The 21021-nt window shown below is 41.7% G+C and overlaps 1 protein-coding gene across 1 annotated transcript in view; it reads right to left on the reverse strand.

Moving 5' to 3' along the window:
- DGKQ (diacylglycerol kinase theta) overlaps positions 1-16722 on the reverse strand; it is a 93887-nt gene extending 77165 nt beyond the window's left edge. The window contains exon 1 of the mRNA XM_064641997.1: positions 16521-16722. Within this exon, the coding sequence (XP_064498067.1) occupies positions 16521-16722 (202 nt within the window). The remainder of the gene's footprint in view (positions 1-16520) is intronic.
- Between the last annotated feature and the right edge of the window lie 4299 nt (positions 16723-21021).

Consider the following 21021-nt stretch of genomic DNA (forward strand, 5'->3'; position numbering starts at 1 on the left):
GTGGATCAGCAAACAAAACTGCTTTACTCCAAGACCTGGAAGGGCTTTGAAAATTCTCATTTAGTTTGCCATCAGTCATAGAGATGTCTTAGGTTCCACCCCGGTTCTGCCAGGACTTGCAGTCATGAAACAGCAGCACTGGTTTATATAAAGAGGCTGCTGATGAGTGCCTGGGGAAGGAAGACAGGTACAGAAGATCTGGACATGGAAGAATCAGCTTGCTCAAATTAGTTTAATAAAAGTCCCCTATGCACATAAAGGCAAAGATGCCCCGTGCAGGAGGCATAGCTACTGCAGGATACTTAAAAGAGAGGAGGAGGAAGGACAACTGTAGATGGACAGAGCAAAACAAACAAGAAATCTAGCAGAGCCAGGGAATAAACCAAAGCTTCAAAGCTGTTATGCAAGACAACAGTAACAGTCTCTACTTTCCAAACAATGAATCAGTGGGACTTAAAGGGCATATCAGCACCACGACAATTCAGGCCAAGTCAGTCTAACTATCAAAACAGTTTTATTTTAGTCAAAACGGACTAGGTTATTTCCTCTACTCTTCCTGCACATAGCATGTGCCTGATATAACAGAAGCCAAAATAGAGGCTTAATCTTAGAGTGCCTCTGCCCTTCAGGACATCACTAATTTCTGAAGTTGTCCTTGGTGTGCAAGCAGGCTCATTATGTTCTGCAGGACTGCCTTTGAATACACTGAAGAGATCCATTGATAGTTAAAAGACAATAGCTTTTAGAAAATGCCCACAGGCTAATTAGTCACAGATTGGAGAAACAGACTTTTTTATTTTTAATCCCAATGTTCTTAAATTACATTATATAAAACACACTGTTTGTGTAACCATTCAAGCCAGTGGAGGAGACACTATTTTCTTGAGGAACTCAAAAGCAAGACTTTCATTTCACTGGAAGTTTGTGGGACTTCAATTTTACATTTGTTACACAACTTTGAGCTCCTTTTCCATTGTAGCAGCTTGCCAACACAGATGCATTTAGCTTTTCTGTTTAGGACTGTGACCACAGGCCAGCCTGAATACTGTGACTATTCACTGAAAGGAATGCTGGATGCAGTACACAGACCTTGCCAGCTTATTTCCCAATTCAGTAGAAACATGCACAGACCTGTATGCAATATTGGTGTGCTCTCTCAGGCAAAGACACAACCTAGTTTAAGTTAGAAGTCTGTTGTGCAATGCTTGCTAAATGTCACCAGGAAAGCTGTCACTAGGAGCTTTAGTCTTCCCAGAACATTTCAAACAACGGCAAGACAGGAATGGAAAAATCTCTGAAAGCTTTAAGAAGTCAGGCATTAAAAACACTTTCCTCTTTTTCACTGTGGTAAGAAACCTTGGGCTTTTGCTTGTCCTACAGTTCAGTGAGACCACATTGCAGATCCTCTTCCTCTGAACATCCAGAGGAAATGAGAACCCTGTTACAATTTTTCAGATAATTACTGAGCGTCCTTATAGATCACTTGTATCTGCCAGCTTTATTCTCTGCTTTATTCTCTCTCCAGGACTCTCTGGTCTTGTTAACTAACCAGTCATACCTGCCTCTGCTTTAAACAGAGACACCAGTATATACCCTGTCCAATAAAAATGCAGTTTGACTCCAAGCAACGTGAATTGCCTTGTACTGTATATTTCCAGAATTGTCTACATGAGAACAACCTCTATTTACAGGTATAGATATCCCTGTATATAGATATTCTATATAGCATTTGAGCTCTATAATTTCAAGGTAACACATCTGAATTCCTATTCATTTGCATTTCAGATAGGCTGTTAGGAAACAACAACGTAACAAGACAAGTGAAAACAAGCTACTAAAAAATGAAACAGTCAAATGAGTTCAATGATATACTTGAACGGTCAATCATAAATGCAACAATTTGGTTATAGTAGGTTTGCTTGAATCTAGACACTGTACCAGCTGTGCCTATACAAAGAAGAGGGGTCCACCCACTCCACTCAAGATGCTGTAGTCCATTCTCCTTCCATTTTGTACAGTATGGCCAGTAAAAAAATGGTCTGTCTGAATACAGCTTTGATGAAAGGAATTAGCTCCATGGTCACATCCAGAGGGTAGTGGCCAACAGCAAAATGTCTGGATGGAGATCAGTAAGTGGTGTCCCTCAGGGGTCCACACTGGGATTAGTACTGTTTAATGTCTTCACACAGACAGCAGCATCAAGGGCACACTCAGCAAGTCTGCAGACCACACCAGGCTGAGTAGTGTGGTTGACACACCTGAAGGATGGGATGCCATCCAGAGGGACCTGGACAAGGACCCTGGGCCCATGGGAATGTCAGGAGGTTCAACAAGACCAAGTTCAAGGTTCTGCACCTGGGCCAGAGCAACCCCTGCTATCAGCACAGGCTGGGGCTGAACAGATCGAGAGCAGCCCTGCTGAGAGGACTTGAGGGTGCTGTTGTATAAGAAGCTGAAGAAGAGTGGCCAGCAGGTTGAGGGAGGTGATTCTGCACCCCTACTCCACACTCATGAATCCCCACCTGGAACACTGCATCCAGCCCTGGGGTCCTCTGCACAGGAAAGACATGGAGGTGTTGAAGCAGGTCCAGAGAAAGGTCACGAAAATTATCAGATGGCTGGAGCACCTCTCCTATGAAGAAAGGCTGAGAGAGTTGGGACTGTTCTGCCTGAAGAAGAGAACCCTCCAAGGAGACCTTATTACAGCCTTTCAATACTTAAGGGGGAATTATAAGAAAGATAGCAGGGGCCATTGCAATAGGACAAGGGGTCATGGTTTTAAAATAAAAGAGGGTAGTTTTAAGCTGGATATAAGGAAGAGATTTGATTTGATATGATAAAGGTGTTGAAACAATGGCACAGGTTGTCCAGAGAAGGGGTTGATGCCCCATCCCTGGAAGTGGATGGGGCTGTCCCTGGTTGGATGGTGCTCTGAGCAACCTGACCTTGCTGAGGATGTCCCTGAGGGGTGTGGAAGTGGGGTGTTGGACTTAAAGTCCCTTTCAACTCAAACTACTCTATGATTCTATTCTATGAAATTTTATGAGAAAGATGAATTCTACACAGGCTTCAGTTTTCCCCCTTGAAAGACAGCTGGATCACACTTCCCTGCAAAACTAAGGTGAGTGCAGAATTTCAGAGGCATGTGATTTTAGTACTGAACAGGTCCCCAACATTAAGAGTGTTTTCTTCTTCTGAGACATGAAAAATGACTAATGTCAAATTCACATTCAAATCCAGAAAGCACCGATATCTTTTCTTTTCTTGAGGATTAGGCCAAAGACAGGACAGTACCCTAGGACAAGGCACTGGTTCACTGATGGAAAAACAAAAATCTCCAAGAGGTCTACAACGTCAGGAGAGAGCTCAGCAACTCATCTTCTGACAATTTCATAAAAAAAGATACCACAGTGGAAGAGGCCTCCTACTCACAATGTAAAGTTGCAGAGGGAGGCTGGCAGGACACAGTTTTTGCCCTCTGTTCACTGAATTTATCTTTCCACTGTGTAGTTCCAGCACAGTAATGGTCAGTCACACCCACAGTGCAACAGACCATTGGGATGGCTGTGACTCTCCTTCCAGTGGGGAGAAACCACAAGCTCCCAGTGTTAAGGGAATAGCACTAGTATTCAATGATGTTGAAGACAGAAATCTGAAAAGAAATTGTCTCTGAGCCACAGAAATCTGTCTATCTGAGGGCAAACCATTAAGTATTCCAGTAGCTCTTTTGTACAAGCCAGATACAAGACCATGTAACACAGCTATGACTTCTTCCCAGGTCTTTCAGACTACAGCCTTTACACAGCCAGAAAGGGTCAAGCCAGTTTGAAGGCTGAGAGAAAACTTTTGATCACACTCACTGCACATGCAGTGAAAGGCTCCTTAACAACCTTCAAGGGAGAGGAAAGGTCCCCCAATGGCACCCAACTCAATGTCATCAAGATGCCATGGGGGTAAGAAGAAAATCAAGTACCCCAGATACCAGTACAGACAAGCCTCTTGAAGACCATTTAAAGATCAGCAATTTCCTCTGGCTCTGTCTTAAGCTGGTGCCTCTTTTGTCTTCTGCTGCAGATTGCCCATGCAATCAGCTGAACAAGTGGCTGGAACAAAGATGTGCCAGCTCTGCAGCACCTGTAAGTGCAACAAGACAGCAGGGGCAGAGAAACATGCAATGGTTAAAAATAGAAGAGTGACAAGAAAGATCCAGCTGGTCCACAGAACCACCTGTTGCAGGACACACACATACCAGCATCTTTGCCATGCTAAAGTCATGGTACTCAGCTCCCTGCAGCAGTTGTCTGCAACAGCTTCTCCAAGTCACTGGTTTCAGGATGATGCTTTACAAAGAGAAACTTTGTCAGTTGTTTATCAGCACTCTCCAGCTGATTCACAGCAACTGGTCAAAACAAAGAGCTATAGCTTACAGCATTCAGAACAAAATAGCACAACAAAAAACACAAGGCAGACTGATTCAGCCCTCAGTTTAAAGGAAAATGCACTAAAACAACTTGACATTTACTGCAAGTGTTCTTGCAACTGAAACTCATCATAAAATCATGGTTAGAGCTGGAAGGGACCTTAAAAGATCATCCAGTTTCAATCCATCCTGCCATTCACTAGACCAGGTTGCTCAGGGCCCCATCCAACCTGGCCTTGAACACTTGCAGGGATGGGGCATCCACAACTTCTCTAGGCAACCTCTTCCAATGCTTCACCATCCTCTGAGCAAAGAAATTCTTCCTAACATCTAACCTAAACCTGCTCTCTTCCAGTTTAAAACCATTGCCCCTTGTGCTGTCACTATCTGCCCACATAAAAGGTCCCTCTCCCTCCTTTTTGTAACCCTTCTTAAGGTACTGGAAGGCTGTAATGATGTCTTCCTTAAGCCTTCTCTTCTCTGGGCTGAAAAGCCCAGCTCTCAGCCTGTCTTCATAGGAGAGATGCTCCCTCCCTCTGATCACCTTCGTAGCCTCCTCTAGACCTGGTTTAACAAGTCCATGTCTTTCCTGTGCTCAGGACCCCAGATCTGGACACAGTACTCCAGGTGAGGGTTTCACAAGGATAGAGTAGAGGGGGAGAATCACCTCCCTTGACCTGCTGGCCACACTGCTTTTGAAGCAGCCCAGGATGTGCTTGGTTTCTGGCAATGTGCAAGTGCACACTGCTGGCTTGTGTCCAGCTTTTCACCCACGAGAGCCCCAAGTCCTTCTCTGCACAGTTGCTCTCAAAGGATGACTTCTCCTACTCTCTGCTCATGTCTGGGATTGCCCCAGGCCAGGTGCAGCACTTTGTACTTGGACTTGCTGACTTCATGAGGTTATCGTGCCTAGGCAACCTCCATAAACACTGCAAGGTTCCAGCCCTCACACATGTGGCCTCCTTCACCACTATCACTGGTTACCCAGTACAGCACACATAAATTCACACACCACCGTGTAAATGTCATACTTCAGTAACAACACAGATGTCTCCAGTGAAAAACCAGTCCTGTTAATACTTCTGCAATGTTAAGACATACTCAAGCCCAAATGCCTCTCCATGTATAAAAAGGAAATAACAGTAACACATCTTACTTTAAAAAAGAAGAATTTGAGTTACTTAAATAAACAGAGTGGATTGCAGCCGAACTTAATGCACAGTAGGACTTCATAAACTGTGACAGTATTTTGTCAGAAAAATGTGATATTGACACAGTTGCCTGGACACTCTCACAATACTCAAAGACTTGGAGACATTCTCAACACTGGAGCATTCAGACCAGCTGTAACATAGCCCTCACCTATGGGGCCTATCAGCAGAGGTACACAATGTAAGCTACACAGGTATCCCACAGAGGCCCAGTGAGTTTGCCCTGTGCTCTTAGCAGGAGGGGAAACCAAGAATTCCCTCCAAAACACACATAAGATATTGAGTGGACTAAGGAGAGACAGTCAGTGTTTCACATAAACCCAGCCCTTTCCATTTCAGTGATGTAAACAGGATGTAAGCAGGAGGTTTGCAATCCCTCTTCCACCTTGCCTCCTAAAAATTGAAAAAAGAACATAAAAATATATTAAAAAATCCTGAAGGTACTAGAACAAAAAACACTGCTAATCTTAGCTACAATAACACACACACACCTCCACAGCACTGTTACAATTTTTAAAGAAATGTTAGATACAATTAAATGTAGGTAAAATTGTTAATCTACATAACCCCAAAACAAGCTTTCTTCAACTTTTAATGTGGGTAATCTCAGGATTATCTAGGGCATCTCAACACTTCCTATCACCACAAAACAAAACAAGCCAGAAAACAAGACACCCCAGTTGCCATAGCAACCTCTACTTCTCATTCCTATAGGGCTTCATTTCCAAGCTGCATCACATGGAGAAGTGTATAAAACTATAGTATTTGACTAAACAAAAAACAATCCTGGAAAGAAGAGAGAAAAAAAAAAAGCAAAAAGCTAAGAAACAGTCCTGTGCAAACCGGGTAAGTACATTCAGTATTTTCTCCAATCTGGTTACTACAAAGCTGTTGACATGGTCAGGAAACAAAAGGCAAATGATTCACAGAGTGGTGAACCAGGAAAACAAAACACACAAGGCACTATTTCCAGAAAGGCTAGCAAATTGAAAGCGCTAATCTCTGTGATTTTTTTTTATGCCTATTCTTAATTTTATTCACTTCAAGCATTTTAATAAGATTCCTGTTAAGAAAGTGTGAGGATTCTAGTTCCACCACTTAGGCTTCAGGACTATATTTATCTTGAATTAAAGGAACAGTCCTTTCACATCAGTAAGATCAGACAAAATTCATAGATGCTGAGCATTTACATCTATCCAGAGAACAGAAGCCTGCAGTGACAGGTTATATAAACCATTGACAAATATACCAGTACTTCCAAGGCATAATAGCTTTGCTCACAAAACAGTAAAATTCAAAATCTATCCCTGAAAAACTATAAATCTTTCCGAAAAGGGACCAAATTATATCAAGGTCTTGTTTATTTTGGTTTGGTGTTGTTTGGTGTGGTCCTTTCAGCTGATCAGGCTGACAGGGCAAGTTCTTGTAGCACTTGCTCTTAATTTACTATGCAACAGCATCAGCTATTAATTTATACACATGAATTACCAACACATGTTGAAAGGTTCTTGAGGCTTCCCATGAGAGCAGATTTAAGAAAAAAGTTGCACTGAGCAAAAGAAAAAGTGAGAAAGTTACACTGAAAAAGTGTAATATATCCCCATTATCTTATGGATTTATTTTTTAAATAATCTGTTTGTCCTTCTTGAAGAAAAAGTGCTTGAACGAAGAATACAATAGCTTCAAGAAATCTCCAGGCACATGCCATACTGGAGCTATTCTGGAGCAAAGAAAATATAATAGGAATAGAATAAGAGAGGTCAAAACCAGAACGGACACAACAATATTTAGCTGTTTTGAAGTGTATTTTTAACATTACAGTATTTTTATCTCCTCCTCTGGCCTATTTTTGAAAAAAGGATTCATCTGGTGAGGTCTAACAAGTCTCAGCTGCTGTTAATTAATTTCTTCACACAAGAAGCTACAGGCATGTAAGTCAATGGCACAGAAATCAAAACAGGAATCTTTTAATTTGTTTTTGTTTTTAAGGTTACATCTATTATCTTCCACACCTCGTCATTTTGGATCACATGTCTGGTTTCTCACTCAGCACCTTCTCTTTACAGAGTTAAGTCTGCCCAGCATCCAGACAGAGGGTTAGAGCATCAAACATAATTGCAAGCACCATTTTCTGGAAGTCTCAACCCTCTTCAGGGTAAAAGAATTGTGACTACTTTTTGGAAGGGCTGCTATTACCACCAGTGACAACCCTCCAGCAGTGAGGGCAGGCACACTGCTGCTCACAGCTCACGTGCACACCTTCCAGGCACAACTTCCAGTGTGGCACTTATGCCACCGGCGTATCCAACAGCATCTACGGCCACCCAAAATTGGGGCATCAACTTGCAAAAGTGTCTTGACAGTTTCAAGTTATCTAAATATTTGTGAACATGTGAAAATTTTGAAATCAGCTTTTCCAGTACTCCTTATCACACTGTTTTGAGAAGAGCTTGAATGTGAAAAAGCAGTTTTGCCTAGGTCATTACTCAGCCCACATCTTTATTTCAAGTCTGAGGGCTTCCTTCTACAGCAGATACATTCCAGGACTGCTAGTCCCAGTCAGTTTCCCATGCAAATTTTTATGTATGATGGCTTACACTCACTCTGTCACCCCAACTAAATTCTGAAGAAAATCCATCATCTCACAAAAGGTAATTTTTATTCTGAAAGAAAGCATCCACAGCCTCAAATAGGACTAGCCTTTTCACTTTAAGTTCAGATCCCTCCCTCACGCCATCTTCATGCTGAGAGGAATCTTAGCAATTTCCTTGTATTCTTCTGCCTTCTTTTGAAGATTCCAAGCAAAGAAGATCCCAGGCATGTAATGATTTCAGCACCGAGGAAGTATTTTTGTTTGAAACACTTAAGGAACTGGATGGTAGAGTATTCCTATGTTCAGTGGCTAACCAAGTTTATCAGTTATTATTTCCACACTCTGTAGAGAAAGTATTGTAGAAAAAGGATAGACTGAATTACAGTATGACAAACCAAGACACTAAAGAGTGACACAATCTGCCCAGCAGAAAGAAAAGCAATGAGGAACAGAGATATTTTTTAAAGTATTCTTGCACTTAAACTGGATGTCCAATTTTCTAGCCACTGTAATCTAATACTACCCTGCAGAACAACACAGTGCTCCCATTTTAGCACCTGAAGATCAAATAATTCATTTTCTTACAAGAAAATCTGTTTAACCAAGTATTCAGAATATCTCTAACACTATTCTGTATATAAAACTCCTGAGATGGATTAAATTGTGGTTCAAATACAGCATTGTTTATTCTAACTATTAGCTTCTTTGGATCTTAAATAACATTACTTTTACAATAGTGACATGACAATTCTATCATACAACTGGTATTTAAAAGGAAGCCAAGTAAGTGAGTGATATCAGCATATTACATTCATAATCCTAAACATATTTCCAAGTAAATAACTCATATTCAATTTTAAACAGGATAAAAAGCAAACATATAAAAAAGTTTCAAATACATGTGTTCTTCACATAAATAGATATGAATATATATGTATGAGCATATACACAAACACATGTACACACTCCCATTCTTCTAGAGTCAAGCAAATAAAAATATTTAAATAAAAACAGGAAGTGAAATTAGAGGTTGACTGTACTCTACTGAATAACAAACTCCCACACGGGAGACAACAGTAGTCAACAATATGGTTTAAAAGGAAGAATACTGTGGTAGCACACTTAAAAAAACCAAACCAAAACAAAAGAAGTACACTTCCAATGCATTTTTTATCACACTGTGATACACACGTTAGCTTTTGTGCTCTGCTTGGGAGTGTTTCCTAACAGGCTCCTCTCAAAACTGAAAGATGCCATGAAATAAAAACGCTGGGGGAAAAAAACCAAATGAAAAAGAACAGGAGTTGACCAGCACATATTATTTTATCCCTCAGAAAGGTGTATATGCTATACATACAACCTACTCTTTCCCCACTGGAGCTGAGTCAAGTTAAACATGCTCAGGTAACTTAGTCACCTGTTTTCCACACATGTTGCAAAAGCAGTTTTGCCCAAGGGATTTTTGTGAGCCAGCTCAGGATGGACCTAATTGAGCAACAAGTAGCCCAGAAGAAAGTCAGTTGGAGCTACTGAGATGCAGAGTTAGAAACAACTCTGGAAGAAACCAGTGACATAACCAAAAAGCAAAGGTCCCCCCCAGGGATAGCCTGACTGAATGATAATTCAAAGCTTCCCCGTGAAAAGAGAGCTCCAAAATCAGGAAGAGAATCCTGAAGTAGCAAAGTAACTTACTGACAAGTTATAAAGGCCTTGTAATGAAAAAGGAGAAAACAGACAAACAAGCAAAGTGACCCTGCCCAGAGGTAACCCACTGGAAAAAATAAATCAAAATTCCTTATCCCTGGACTAATAATTCACAATAAGTCTGGTGGTGGGTGGAATAAACAGAAACATTTGTTACAAGCTGCCAAGAGGAGAACAAAAAGTAAAACGTTGTATGTCTTGTATGCCATTCTCCTGACAGTAGAAGCAGGAGGCCCCCACCTTGGGTTACAATTACAATTGGGTAATGACCCAGACTGGGTTATAAAGCAATTGTCAATGCAAAGTGACTGCTTAATGGGCTTATCTTACATGGAAAACCCCAGGACACTTAAATTACTGGGAAAACATCGAAATAAAAATAACATCACCACCAGAAAAGAACTGCTGAACAATAAACTGAGAAATCACACAGAGATGTGCATTGCTGAGCAAGATGCACCACAACCTATTTTAATACAAACTTCTACATCTATAAAGAAGGAATGCAGGCCATCTTCAGAGCAAGGAACGATGTTACTGGTTTCCAAAAAGAAGGCAAATGTGAAGCAAGGAGTGCATCAGCACACACCAAATACACATAAACATCACAGAAGATCGGAACAGGCAAGTGCTTCTCCATCCATGAAGTTCTGAAGCCACTTCTGACTGCAATGCTGCACAAGTTTTACAGAAAATGCTGTTAAGTGGCTCAGTACAGTACTTAGAAAATGTTTTATGCGGAAACCCTTGGAGTTTAATGTTCTTTGTTTATCACAAAACTAGTCAGGCATTTATCTCCCACACAACTGCAAGAGAGAATTAATAGCTTTTTAGACCCCTAGCACAGCACTGCAAGAACTATGGTCCGTGGGAAACTCCCCAGAGGAAGACTGAAAATTCTGTGCAAGATTAAAACAACCAGTGGATATTAGCCTTAAGAATGGCTGAGGAACACCTGAACATAGTAAGTCTAAGCAATATTTGATGAAACATCATCTAGAAAGAAAACCTGCAGAGCACCATCAGCAGCCAGTCTGTACCATGAGGGGTTGATGAGTACCACCTTCAGTGCTTTTGGAACTCATCGCCGAGTCAGACTGATGCAGTAAAGCAGACGATACATGAAAGTGCTGTGCAAAGCTTGGTATTGGATTACTGGCTTTAGCACTTTCTGTAGTAAGTTATTTACTGCCTAATTGAGTTTCTGGACTGAAATTTGGACTAATGCTATCAACACAAACTATAGCTTCCAGCTACAGAAGCTGTGTGCATCCTCACAAACCTCCCTGTCTTTTTCTCTGCATCACTGATGGTGACAATGATATTTTCCTCTGATACACCGTCAGGAGGAGGCAGGGAAAAGAAAAGCATAAATTCTCTTCTGTACAAAATGCATTATCCTTTAAATCCAGACCAGTAAGTTGCATTTTTCAATGTGTCAGTCAATGCTACAAACGTTTTCCCCAACATGCATTTCAGCTTGACCAGAACTGAGCCAAGTTTCTGTGTTAGGTTTTATTTTGGGGAGTGTTTTTTTGTTTCAGGGTTTTTTTTTTCTTTTTTTGACAGTCTGTGTTTGTTCCCAAGATGAATTCAGAGTCATATGGCTTCATCTACGTTTTAAATGCAGCAAAGTCACATCCACTCAACAGCATCTCAACCACAAACTCAAACTGCATCTCAACATCAATCATCTTACTGTTGCATGGAAAGGACCCACCACTGACAAGGAAACCAGAATAAAGCCAGCAAGTCTTGAAAATTCAAACTGGTTGGAGGATAGAAGCAATATTTTACTATGGTTTTACCTGCTTGCAGCTTTTACATTTAGTTCAAAATGCTTCAAAAGCAAGCCAAGCTCGTCACAAGAAGGAAAGAGTTTGTCTTCCTTTTGAACTGCAAGCATTAAGACTTTTGCAGGAATCTCATACATTGCTCACTTCCCTTCAAAACAAAGCTGAATGAAACCTGCAGGGTCAAATATGTTTCAGATGTCTGTCTCAACAATAGAACTAACTAGAAAGGATGAGAGTTCAAGGGGATTGCTCCTTGTCTCCTTATTCTCTGCTACTATTTCCGTATCTCAACAAACTCCCTGTTCATCTGACTCCCAGCCTTAAACGAAAACACACCTTCCCTATCTAATTTCTTAGAACAGCCTTTAAATATAGTAGACTGCATTCAAAACATGCCCAGAATATGCACCTGCAGACCGCTGCAGAGATGTTGTCTGAACATCTCCAGACTCTCCTACACCAGCAAGGAACAACACGGTTTGCCCATATCTGGGACATGCCCATACGAATCACAGCAGCTTTAAGTCTGTCTTGCCAAATCAGAGATTTATGGCACAAATATAACTCAGATCCACCATTTACATTTCGTTCTGGAAAAGCTGCACTGTTGCCAGCCAACATCTAAATCAGATTAGGAGAAACAAAGATTTATGTGCCTTGGAATATATTTGGAGGTTCTGCTTTGAATACAAAGCCTAAAAATAAAAATAATTTCAAAATGCCCAAAACCTCAAAAAATAAATACAAAAACAGAAAACAAGAATGCTGCTCCCCAAAGTATTATTTAACTTAGAGCTTTCATATCAAGACAAGTACCCTACCTGCTTAAATGACATTTCCCTAGTAGAAACAGACACAAAACATACCGAAAAGTCCATGACAGCAGCTTCCCATAAATGTCCTTATTAAATATATATAGATACAAAGAACATAAAAATGCTTAAACAATTGTTAAATTTGCAAACAAAGTTGCTTATTACTTAAATCCCTTACATTTTAGCTTTGGCTAAAATAAACCAAACAGAAACATTTTCACATTAGAAAGTTTTATAATACTGGAAATATCTGCAGCCCTCAAAATGTACAGATTCACAATTCTTCCTACTTTTTTATTCTTGAAGTGTTTTATGTAAAATAAAAGCACTGTGAAAAGTGCTTTTATTGATGGCTAAAAACCCAAACTCCAAATTAAATATCTGCTAGCTATCTTTTAGTGTATGAAATTGGTTCTTCTGCAAACTACCAATGAGAGCTCTCTTTACTTCTTATACAGACTTCATATATTTAATATTTTTCATTTTTAAGATACATACACACATGCACAAACCCTAGCCACTTACACTGCCTTTTCCTTGCCAGGCTTGAGGAAAATTAAACCCACTCTAACCTGAAATGACCTGACTTTGGAAAGCAAAGGCAATATAAGAGAGCAATTCTTCATGTTACAATTCAAGCATCACTTATTCTTTCACACGTGCACACACTTAACAAAGGAAGTCACAGCTACAAATAGTAACGTGGTAAGAAATGTAGTCATTTACAAAGGGCTTACAGAAAACAAATTTGTGGGGTAGAGGAGGGTGTGAAAATAAACCACAGATGCAAATCTAGTTGGCTGATATTACAATAAGTACATGCACAGAAGTTTAATACTGTAAAATCTTCAGACCCAACTGGAGACGTAATCCACACAGCAAAATTACTGCAATCCCTGTAAAATTCCACTTGTAAAAACATCTTGTTGATCTAGCAAGGGAGCTGCAATTGTCCCCTGGAGTACCTTCAATCCCTTACAAAGCGCTGGCAACAGTGGTTCTGGCCTTGAACTGGAGAGAGAAGCAGTATCTCATATCTAAAAAAAAGGGAGACGCAGGACACTTTGTGCCTTGCACAGAGAGCATCAGAGCATCTCTTCTACGTATCTTTCCGAGTTCACAAGAAGAAAAGACCACTTATCTTGGCCTGCATTGTTAGAAGTGTTTTGAGAAATCATTTTATTTACTTGTGTTTCTGCTACGCAGCTATGTAAGCCACGTGGGCATATGCCAGTCTGCTGAGTAGCTGACACATGTACTGAAAAACTCCATAGACTTGGTAATTCACACACACACACACACACATATGTATATATTCACATTTCCAAGGGTCAATCACAATTAAAACTCAAATCCAGGTCACTTAGGCCACATAAATACTCAAAATAATAACAGCTAAGAGGGATTGGGGTTTTTGTTTGTTTGTTTGTTTTTGTGTGTGTGGATTTTTTCTCCTTTCTGTAACTGATGGAGTCTCGTCATCAGCATGCTTGGTCTGCTTCAGTTTGAAAACTTTCTGTTTTGAAGAGAGGACCAACTTCAGTGAACATCAACATAAATAGCATCAGGAGACTGAACATCTGAACCCAAGGATTTGGAACAGCAACCATTGTAAATTCACTGAGAAAAAGGCCCCTCGAAGGCTTAATTTTGAAGCCTGTGGATGGTTTATCAAAGGGAATCCAAATACCAGCTCAGATGCAATTACACTTCCAACCCTAAACTCTCTGTGGAGAAGAAAAAGGAGATAGGAATTGTCTACCGAGTTTTTCAAATCTATAGCAAATGTCTTCTTCGCTAATAGCTGGGTGAGTTATTTAATTTTTTTTAGCAGCATAGCACTCTGAGAGATCACCCTTTAATCACTTCCTAAAGAGTAATGATCAAACTCCATCGGTTAGGGTAAACATGACAAGGAGGTAACCATTAAACAGAATTTACTTAAAATCATTCAAGAAATCATATTAGCACTTATTAAGTAACTTGTCAAAAGCAGCCACCTTGAGCAAATGACCCATCAGGTATTTTTTAAAGCTGTTGTTTAGAAGTAAGTTGTTTGAAGGACAAACATAACACTAAGAATAGCTGGGTGAAAACAGACAAATGAGTCGGTTCTTCACCCAAAGGAAACACTGATGTGCCAGGTGGCATTATAGGGTTTTCTCACATGCTCTGAGCAAGGAATGTTACAGCTAATGAAAACTAAGAGTATTTCCTCACACAGGCAACTTGTTTGGGGTGGAGATTTCAGAGGTGGGCTTAAAATACATATAACAACAGTGCAACTTGGAAGTGCCTCATCAACATATGGTCATTAGACAGTGATGCTAGTGATCCTTGTCCAGAATTCTGCCTGAAAAGCCAAAGGGGAAAAACAATTCCAAGATACAAACTGTCAGTGCAGTTTTCAAACTAGGAAAAAACCCGTAAATTCAATTTGCAGCTGTGCACTACCTTTTAGTATATAATGCGTGAATGGAAAAAAAAAGTGAGACATCCTGGGCAAATGCCTTTCACATTTTTCTATCTGTTACCATTACCAAAACCACTCAGTTCTTCAAGTGACAAAAGTGACACCTGAATGCCCACTTTTTTAACTCCATTTTTTTTAAGTCAGCGATAGAATAAGAGACCACAGAAGACAGCTTTGTGCATTTTCCCAACGTAAGAAATTTTCACTTGAGTTTGGGGCTTTTTGGCTAATTAGGGTAAGCAGTGACTTTCTGCTATGCAGTCAGAACAACACATCCCTTGGAAAAGTTTTAAGCAAATATTAAACCATTCTTCCAGGACTTGCTTTGCACCACACAGAAACTACTTCCACACAACTTAACTGCGCACCCTCTTTACCCACAGCAATGACAAAGGCAGGAGATATATCAAGAACTGCAAGGTACTTGTTCTACAGCCTTGTGTGATACCCACCCAAACAATGAGGCTCTTGTACAAACCCACTCTTTCAGATGTGGTTTTGGAGCTGCAACCCAAACTGGCTGGGCTGCATAGGCTCATGAACACATGAGGGTGCTGTTTTGGTTTTGTTTGGGTCTTTTTTTGTTTGGTTGGTTTGGTTTTTGTTTTTCTTTAAAGAGGGACACAGAGATCCCCTCTTGTCCCTATGACACCACTTGATTTCGCTGCATCAGAACGAGCCATGATTTTGTCACCTTCAAGAACCTCAGCTGAGGTCATGCAGGCGGACAAGGAGAGCTACCGATTCCTTCTCCCCTCCCTGGCGTCAGACGAGGTTTAAAGGGTTCAAACTCCACACTGGTCTCAGCTCCTCCATGCCATCAGGCATTTCCGCAGCTAGGGGCACGCCTGGGATGGATCCACTGTGAACTGCTCAGGTGGTTGGTGGCTCACAGTGGGTCCACCCCAGGATGGGCCGTGGCACTGCTGGACCATGGCAAACACCCGAGGCCACCACAAAGGAGTGAGCAGTGCCACACCTCCGACTTTTTATTATTATTGTTAGAACTTTTATTATCATCGTTACCAGGGTTGTAGTTATTTATTATAATTATTAAAATTATTATTGCTAGACTTACTATTGTCAGAACTAATTCTCATCACTTGCTAACAGGAGTAGAATTTTCAGTATTGTTGTTTCTGGACTTGATTTCTGCGATTTACTACTATTACTATTAAAATTTTTATTACTACTGTTAGAAATTTTTTCGTAGAATGTATTGTTTTCATAGTTATATTTTGGATAGTATTTTAGCACCATATTTTATTAACATATCTCAATATTCTATTTCAGCCCTGCATTTTAGTATTACATTTTTGGATCGGTTTTTAATTATTATGCTTTGTTAGTATATTTTAGTGTTACACAGTTTGTTGTTAGCCATTACTATTAGAGTTTTCATTAGCAGTATTTTTAGTAATTTTTTTTTCCTCCCCCCCCGCACCTGGCCCCGGACGCGTCCCCAGCCGGTCCCGCCCGACCCCCGCGGCGCGCCGGCAGCCCCTTACCCTCGCACTGGTAGCCGGCCAGCCCCCAGATGAAGTCGGTGCAGTAGTGGCAGAAGGTGGGCTTGGTCAGGGTAACCCTGCGGAACCCGTGGCCCGGCGGGCTGCTGCCCCCCGCCGCGGCGCGGCCCCGCCCGCCCAGCACCGGGCTGGAGGCCGGGCTGCCCCCGCCGCCGCCGCGCAGCGAGCGCGCCCCGTCCGCCATCCCCGCCGCCCGCCCGCCCGCTCCGCGCGGCACCGCCGCTGCCCGCGCTTCCGCCCCGGCCGCTCGCGGGGGCGGGCGGGGGCGGGGCCGCGGCAGCGCCCGGGCGGGCGGCGCCGCGCTGCCCCCTGGCGGCCGCGCCCTCAGGGCCGCGGCCGCTCCCTGCTCGGGCGCCGCCTCCGCGGGCAGCCCGTTCCGCAGCGTAGCCACCCTTTCTGTGAAAGAAATTCCTCTTCATGTCCGAACTCAGACTGCCGTGGCACAGCTTGAGGCTGTCGCTAATTGCCTGGGAGAAGAGGCCCATCCCCACCTCCTTTCACGTAGTTGCAGTGAGTGAAAGGTACCCCCCGAACCTCCCTTTCTCCAGGCTAAACAACCCCAGCTCCCTTAGCTGCTCCTCATGAGACTTGTGCTCCAAACCCTTCGTTGCTCTCCTCTGGACTCAGAGGTGAGACCTCCAGTGTCTTACCACAACATTAAACTGGAGAGTTTTGCTACCCCATCCTCGTACTGTTCTAGAGCACACAAAGCTCCACCTCAGGATTTCTGATGCTACACTGGGAGAAGATGATTTGCCATAGGGTTTGCCTTCTAAACTCAACATCTCTGCCTTTGTGAAAAGACATAAGGGGTTCTGGTGAGCAGTCTCCTTCCTCTGAAGCATAGGGGGTTTTGTCCTTTATGTTCACTTCTTGTTGCTAGTTTGGAAAGCATTTACAGGCCCGGGTGTTTCTCTGTTGCTAGTGTCTGGAATGCTTGTTTCTTTGAATGTTATTACATTAGACAGCTAGAGTAGGTTGGGACAAAAAAGGAGGCTATGCCTTTGGATTTTGTGTATATAGATGTATGCTGTCCACATCTCTGCTTGTCAGACTGGGTCCTTGATCTCAGCTTTTGACAATCTCTTTTGACAATCTGAAACACATCCAGATACATTCATTAAGCCACGAAGGCAAGAAAAGAGTATTTAAATTTTTCATTCTTGGCCCTGATTTATTTGTATTTTGGTGAAAGGTGTAATAAACCATCCTGTTGTCCTGTAGACCAGCAGTGAAGTCCTTCTAAAACTTCTTCTAATTTCTCCTACTCTTATTTTACATCTCCTTTCCACGTTGTTAATATGAATGTATTTATGATCAGGAGGATTTGACCTTCTCAAGGAGAAACAATAGAAACAACTTAAGTGACCAAAAAAAGCATAACATGACCTTTTATGGTTGGAGAAAGAGTGAGCAATTAGATACAAAAGCTTTGAAATATTTCTAATTGCTCCTAAAAACATGATTTAGAAAACATACCCAAGATACTTTAGAGATTTATCAAGTCCCAGATATACAAGACAATAGGGAAGAGGGAAGCAGTGTGAAACCTTTGAAGGTGTTTGCCACCTTCAAAATGAATGAGCCAAAGCCCTTAATGATAGGTCCCATCTTCCACAAACTCAGCCTTGCTTTGGTCTTTGTAAAGGTCATGGTGCAAGGCCTCTTGGAACATTTCTGGGCACAGGGAGGAGAAGACGATGAGGAGGAGCCAGTAATGGATTTGCCAGCAGTCAGTGATGCCTGACCAACCTGATTGCTTTCCATGACAAATGGATAAATCTGTGTAGGAGGGGACACCAGTGGAACCTTGACTTCAGCAAGGTTTGTGATTTGGTCTCCCACAATAACATGTACCCAAACCAGAACGTTATGGTTCAGCATGGGTGGACAACTATATGGGTAAAAAACTGGTTAGATGGTTGAGCACAGCAGGTAGGGGTTAGTGGGTCACACTTGAACTCTGCCTGGAGGCCCATAATAGGAGGAGTACTACAGGAGTCTCTCCTGGGACCTGTTGCATTGAGCACCTTTATCAAGAACATAAAGAAGATGATGGAGAGCAGATTTGAACATGACACCAGGCTGGGGGAACAGTCATTACACTTTTATCCAGAGGGACCTGAACAGGCAGGAGAGATGAATGATATAATAGAATCAAAGACTGGTTTGGGTTGGGAGGTACCTTAGAGATCATCTGACTGCGTCTGCCATGGGCAGAGACACCTTTCATTAGACCAGGTTGCTCAAAACCCCATCCAACCTGACAGTGAGCACTTCCAGGGATGGGACACCCACAATTTCTCTGGGCAACCTGTTGCAGTGCCTCACCAACCTCATGGTAAAGAATTTCTTCCTAATATCTAATCTAAATATACTCTCAGTTTGAAGCCATTCCCCCTTGTCTTATAATTACGTGCCCTTGTAAAAAGTCCCTCTCCAGCTTTCTTGTAGGATCCTTTCAGGTACTTGAAGGCTGCATTTAGGTCACCTGGGAGCCTTCTCTTCTCCAGGCTGGACAATCCCAATTCTTTCAGCCTGTCCTCACAGGAGAGGTGCTCCATCCCTTTAATCAGCTTGGTGATCTCCTCTGGACTTGCTCCAACAGGTCAATGTCCTTCCTGTGCTGAGGACCTCAGAGCAGGACCCCAGAGTGTTCCAGGTGGGGTCTCACCAAAGCAGAGTAAAAAGGCCCCTCCCTCCCCCTGCTGGCCATGCTGCTTTTGATGCAGCCCAGGATACAGCTGGCTTTCTGGGCTGCAAGTGCACACGGCTAGCTCACATCCAGCCTCTCATCCAGCAGCATCTCCAACTCCTTCCTGACAGGGCTGCTCTCAATCCCTCCCTCCCCCAGCCTGTACTGATAGCGTGAGTTGCCCCAACTCAGGTGCAGCACCTTGAACTTGGTCTTGTTGAACATCATGAGATTCCCATGGGCCCACTTCTCAAGCTTGTCCAGGTCCTTTTGGATGCCATCCTGTCCTTCCGGTGTGTCAGCCGCACCACTCAGCTTGGTGTCATCTGCAAACTTGCTGAGGGTGCACTCAATTCCTTCATCTGTGTCATTAATGAAGATATTAAATAACACTGGTCCCAATACGAACCCATGAGGGACAGCACTTGTCACTGATATCCATTGGGACTCTGAGCTGTTGACCACTACCCTCTGGATACCATCAATTTCTTATCCATCTAACAGTCTACCAATCAAATCCATCTCTCTCCAACTTAGCAAGAAGGATATTGTGAGGGACCATGTCAAAGGCTTTAAAGAAGTCCAGACAAATGACATCTGTAGCACTTCGCTTGTCCACATCAGTATTTGGAAATTGAGAGATAATGTGTTGGCTCATGAAATGAAGTGGCTCATGAAGTATCAGCTTCATAGGCAAGAGAAGTTTCAGATTTGTAGCTTTTTTACCTCTCCAAGTTGGTGATGTCTGAAAAAAAAGCAAATCCTGATCTTCATTTAAATAGGATACCTTTTTTTTTCCCCAAAAAAATCTCACAACTGAAGAGATAAGGAGAGTGTTAGATCACATTTGTGCACTCTTTGTGTGCGATGGAAAACAAAAGACAAATTCAACTTTTTATACCTACACTACAAAAAAGTATAGGGAGGTACCTAGTATGTTTTCTTTTTTGCTTCAAGCTTTTTTGCTTTCTTTTTTACTTCCTGAAAAAAAAAAATTCTTTACGACAAGTACAGACTTGTTGGTTAAAAGCACCAACAACTGCCCCTGACTAAGAGAAGCAAAAGCTCTATATGGAAAGCTAACACAACGTTCTGGCTCAGTTCCTAGTTATGCAGTAAGATAGCTGGTATGTCTTTCAGCGTTTTATTTATTTCTTTATTTATCCAGATTAAGAGATTATACCTTTTCAGATAAAAGGTATAATATAGAACACATTAGACTACACAATCTAAAAAAAATGTACATATTAATATTTATATATCGAATATATACCCACTTTTCACATGGGTACAAGAAGAAAATGCTCCAATTTAAATTCATCCATCTTCTGTGGGGAAAAAAAAACAACCCTACAGAGACCACATCAAGTAATATGTCTTTATTTTACCAAAATCATTATAGTCAGCACTAGTAAATATTTAACAAAAAGGTAGAGAAATTTATCACAGGCAGACATAACTGCTGAACTCATATAATATTTTAGCATTTACACTTCTTGCTGTCACAGGAGCTTCTCTTGTTCTGCTAGCAAAAGTGAGATTTGTAAATAATAAGCCTTATCAGAACTGAAAGTAAAGAAAACTATGTAACAAGATAGTGAAGTCAAGAGGCTGAAGTTTTATGTCCAATCAGCTAGCAAATATGATGATATGACAGGCAAGCTATTTGTGCTTCAAATACACTGATTTTAACATTCAATAGCTTATTTCCGGCTCTTACATTTTAGAACAAATAAATTTCTGATGAGGAGCATAAGAGATTTGCTCAGAATTAAGGAATCACTTCTC

The sequence above is a fragment of the Pseudopipra pipra genome, chromosome Z (assembly GCF_036250125.1).
Source record: "Pseudopipra pipra isolate bDixPip1 chromosome Z, bDixPip1.hap1, whole genome shotgun sequence".
NCBI lineage: Eukaryota > Metazoa > Chordata > Aves > Passeriformes > Pipridae > Pseudopipra > Pseudopipra pipra.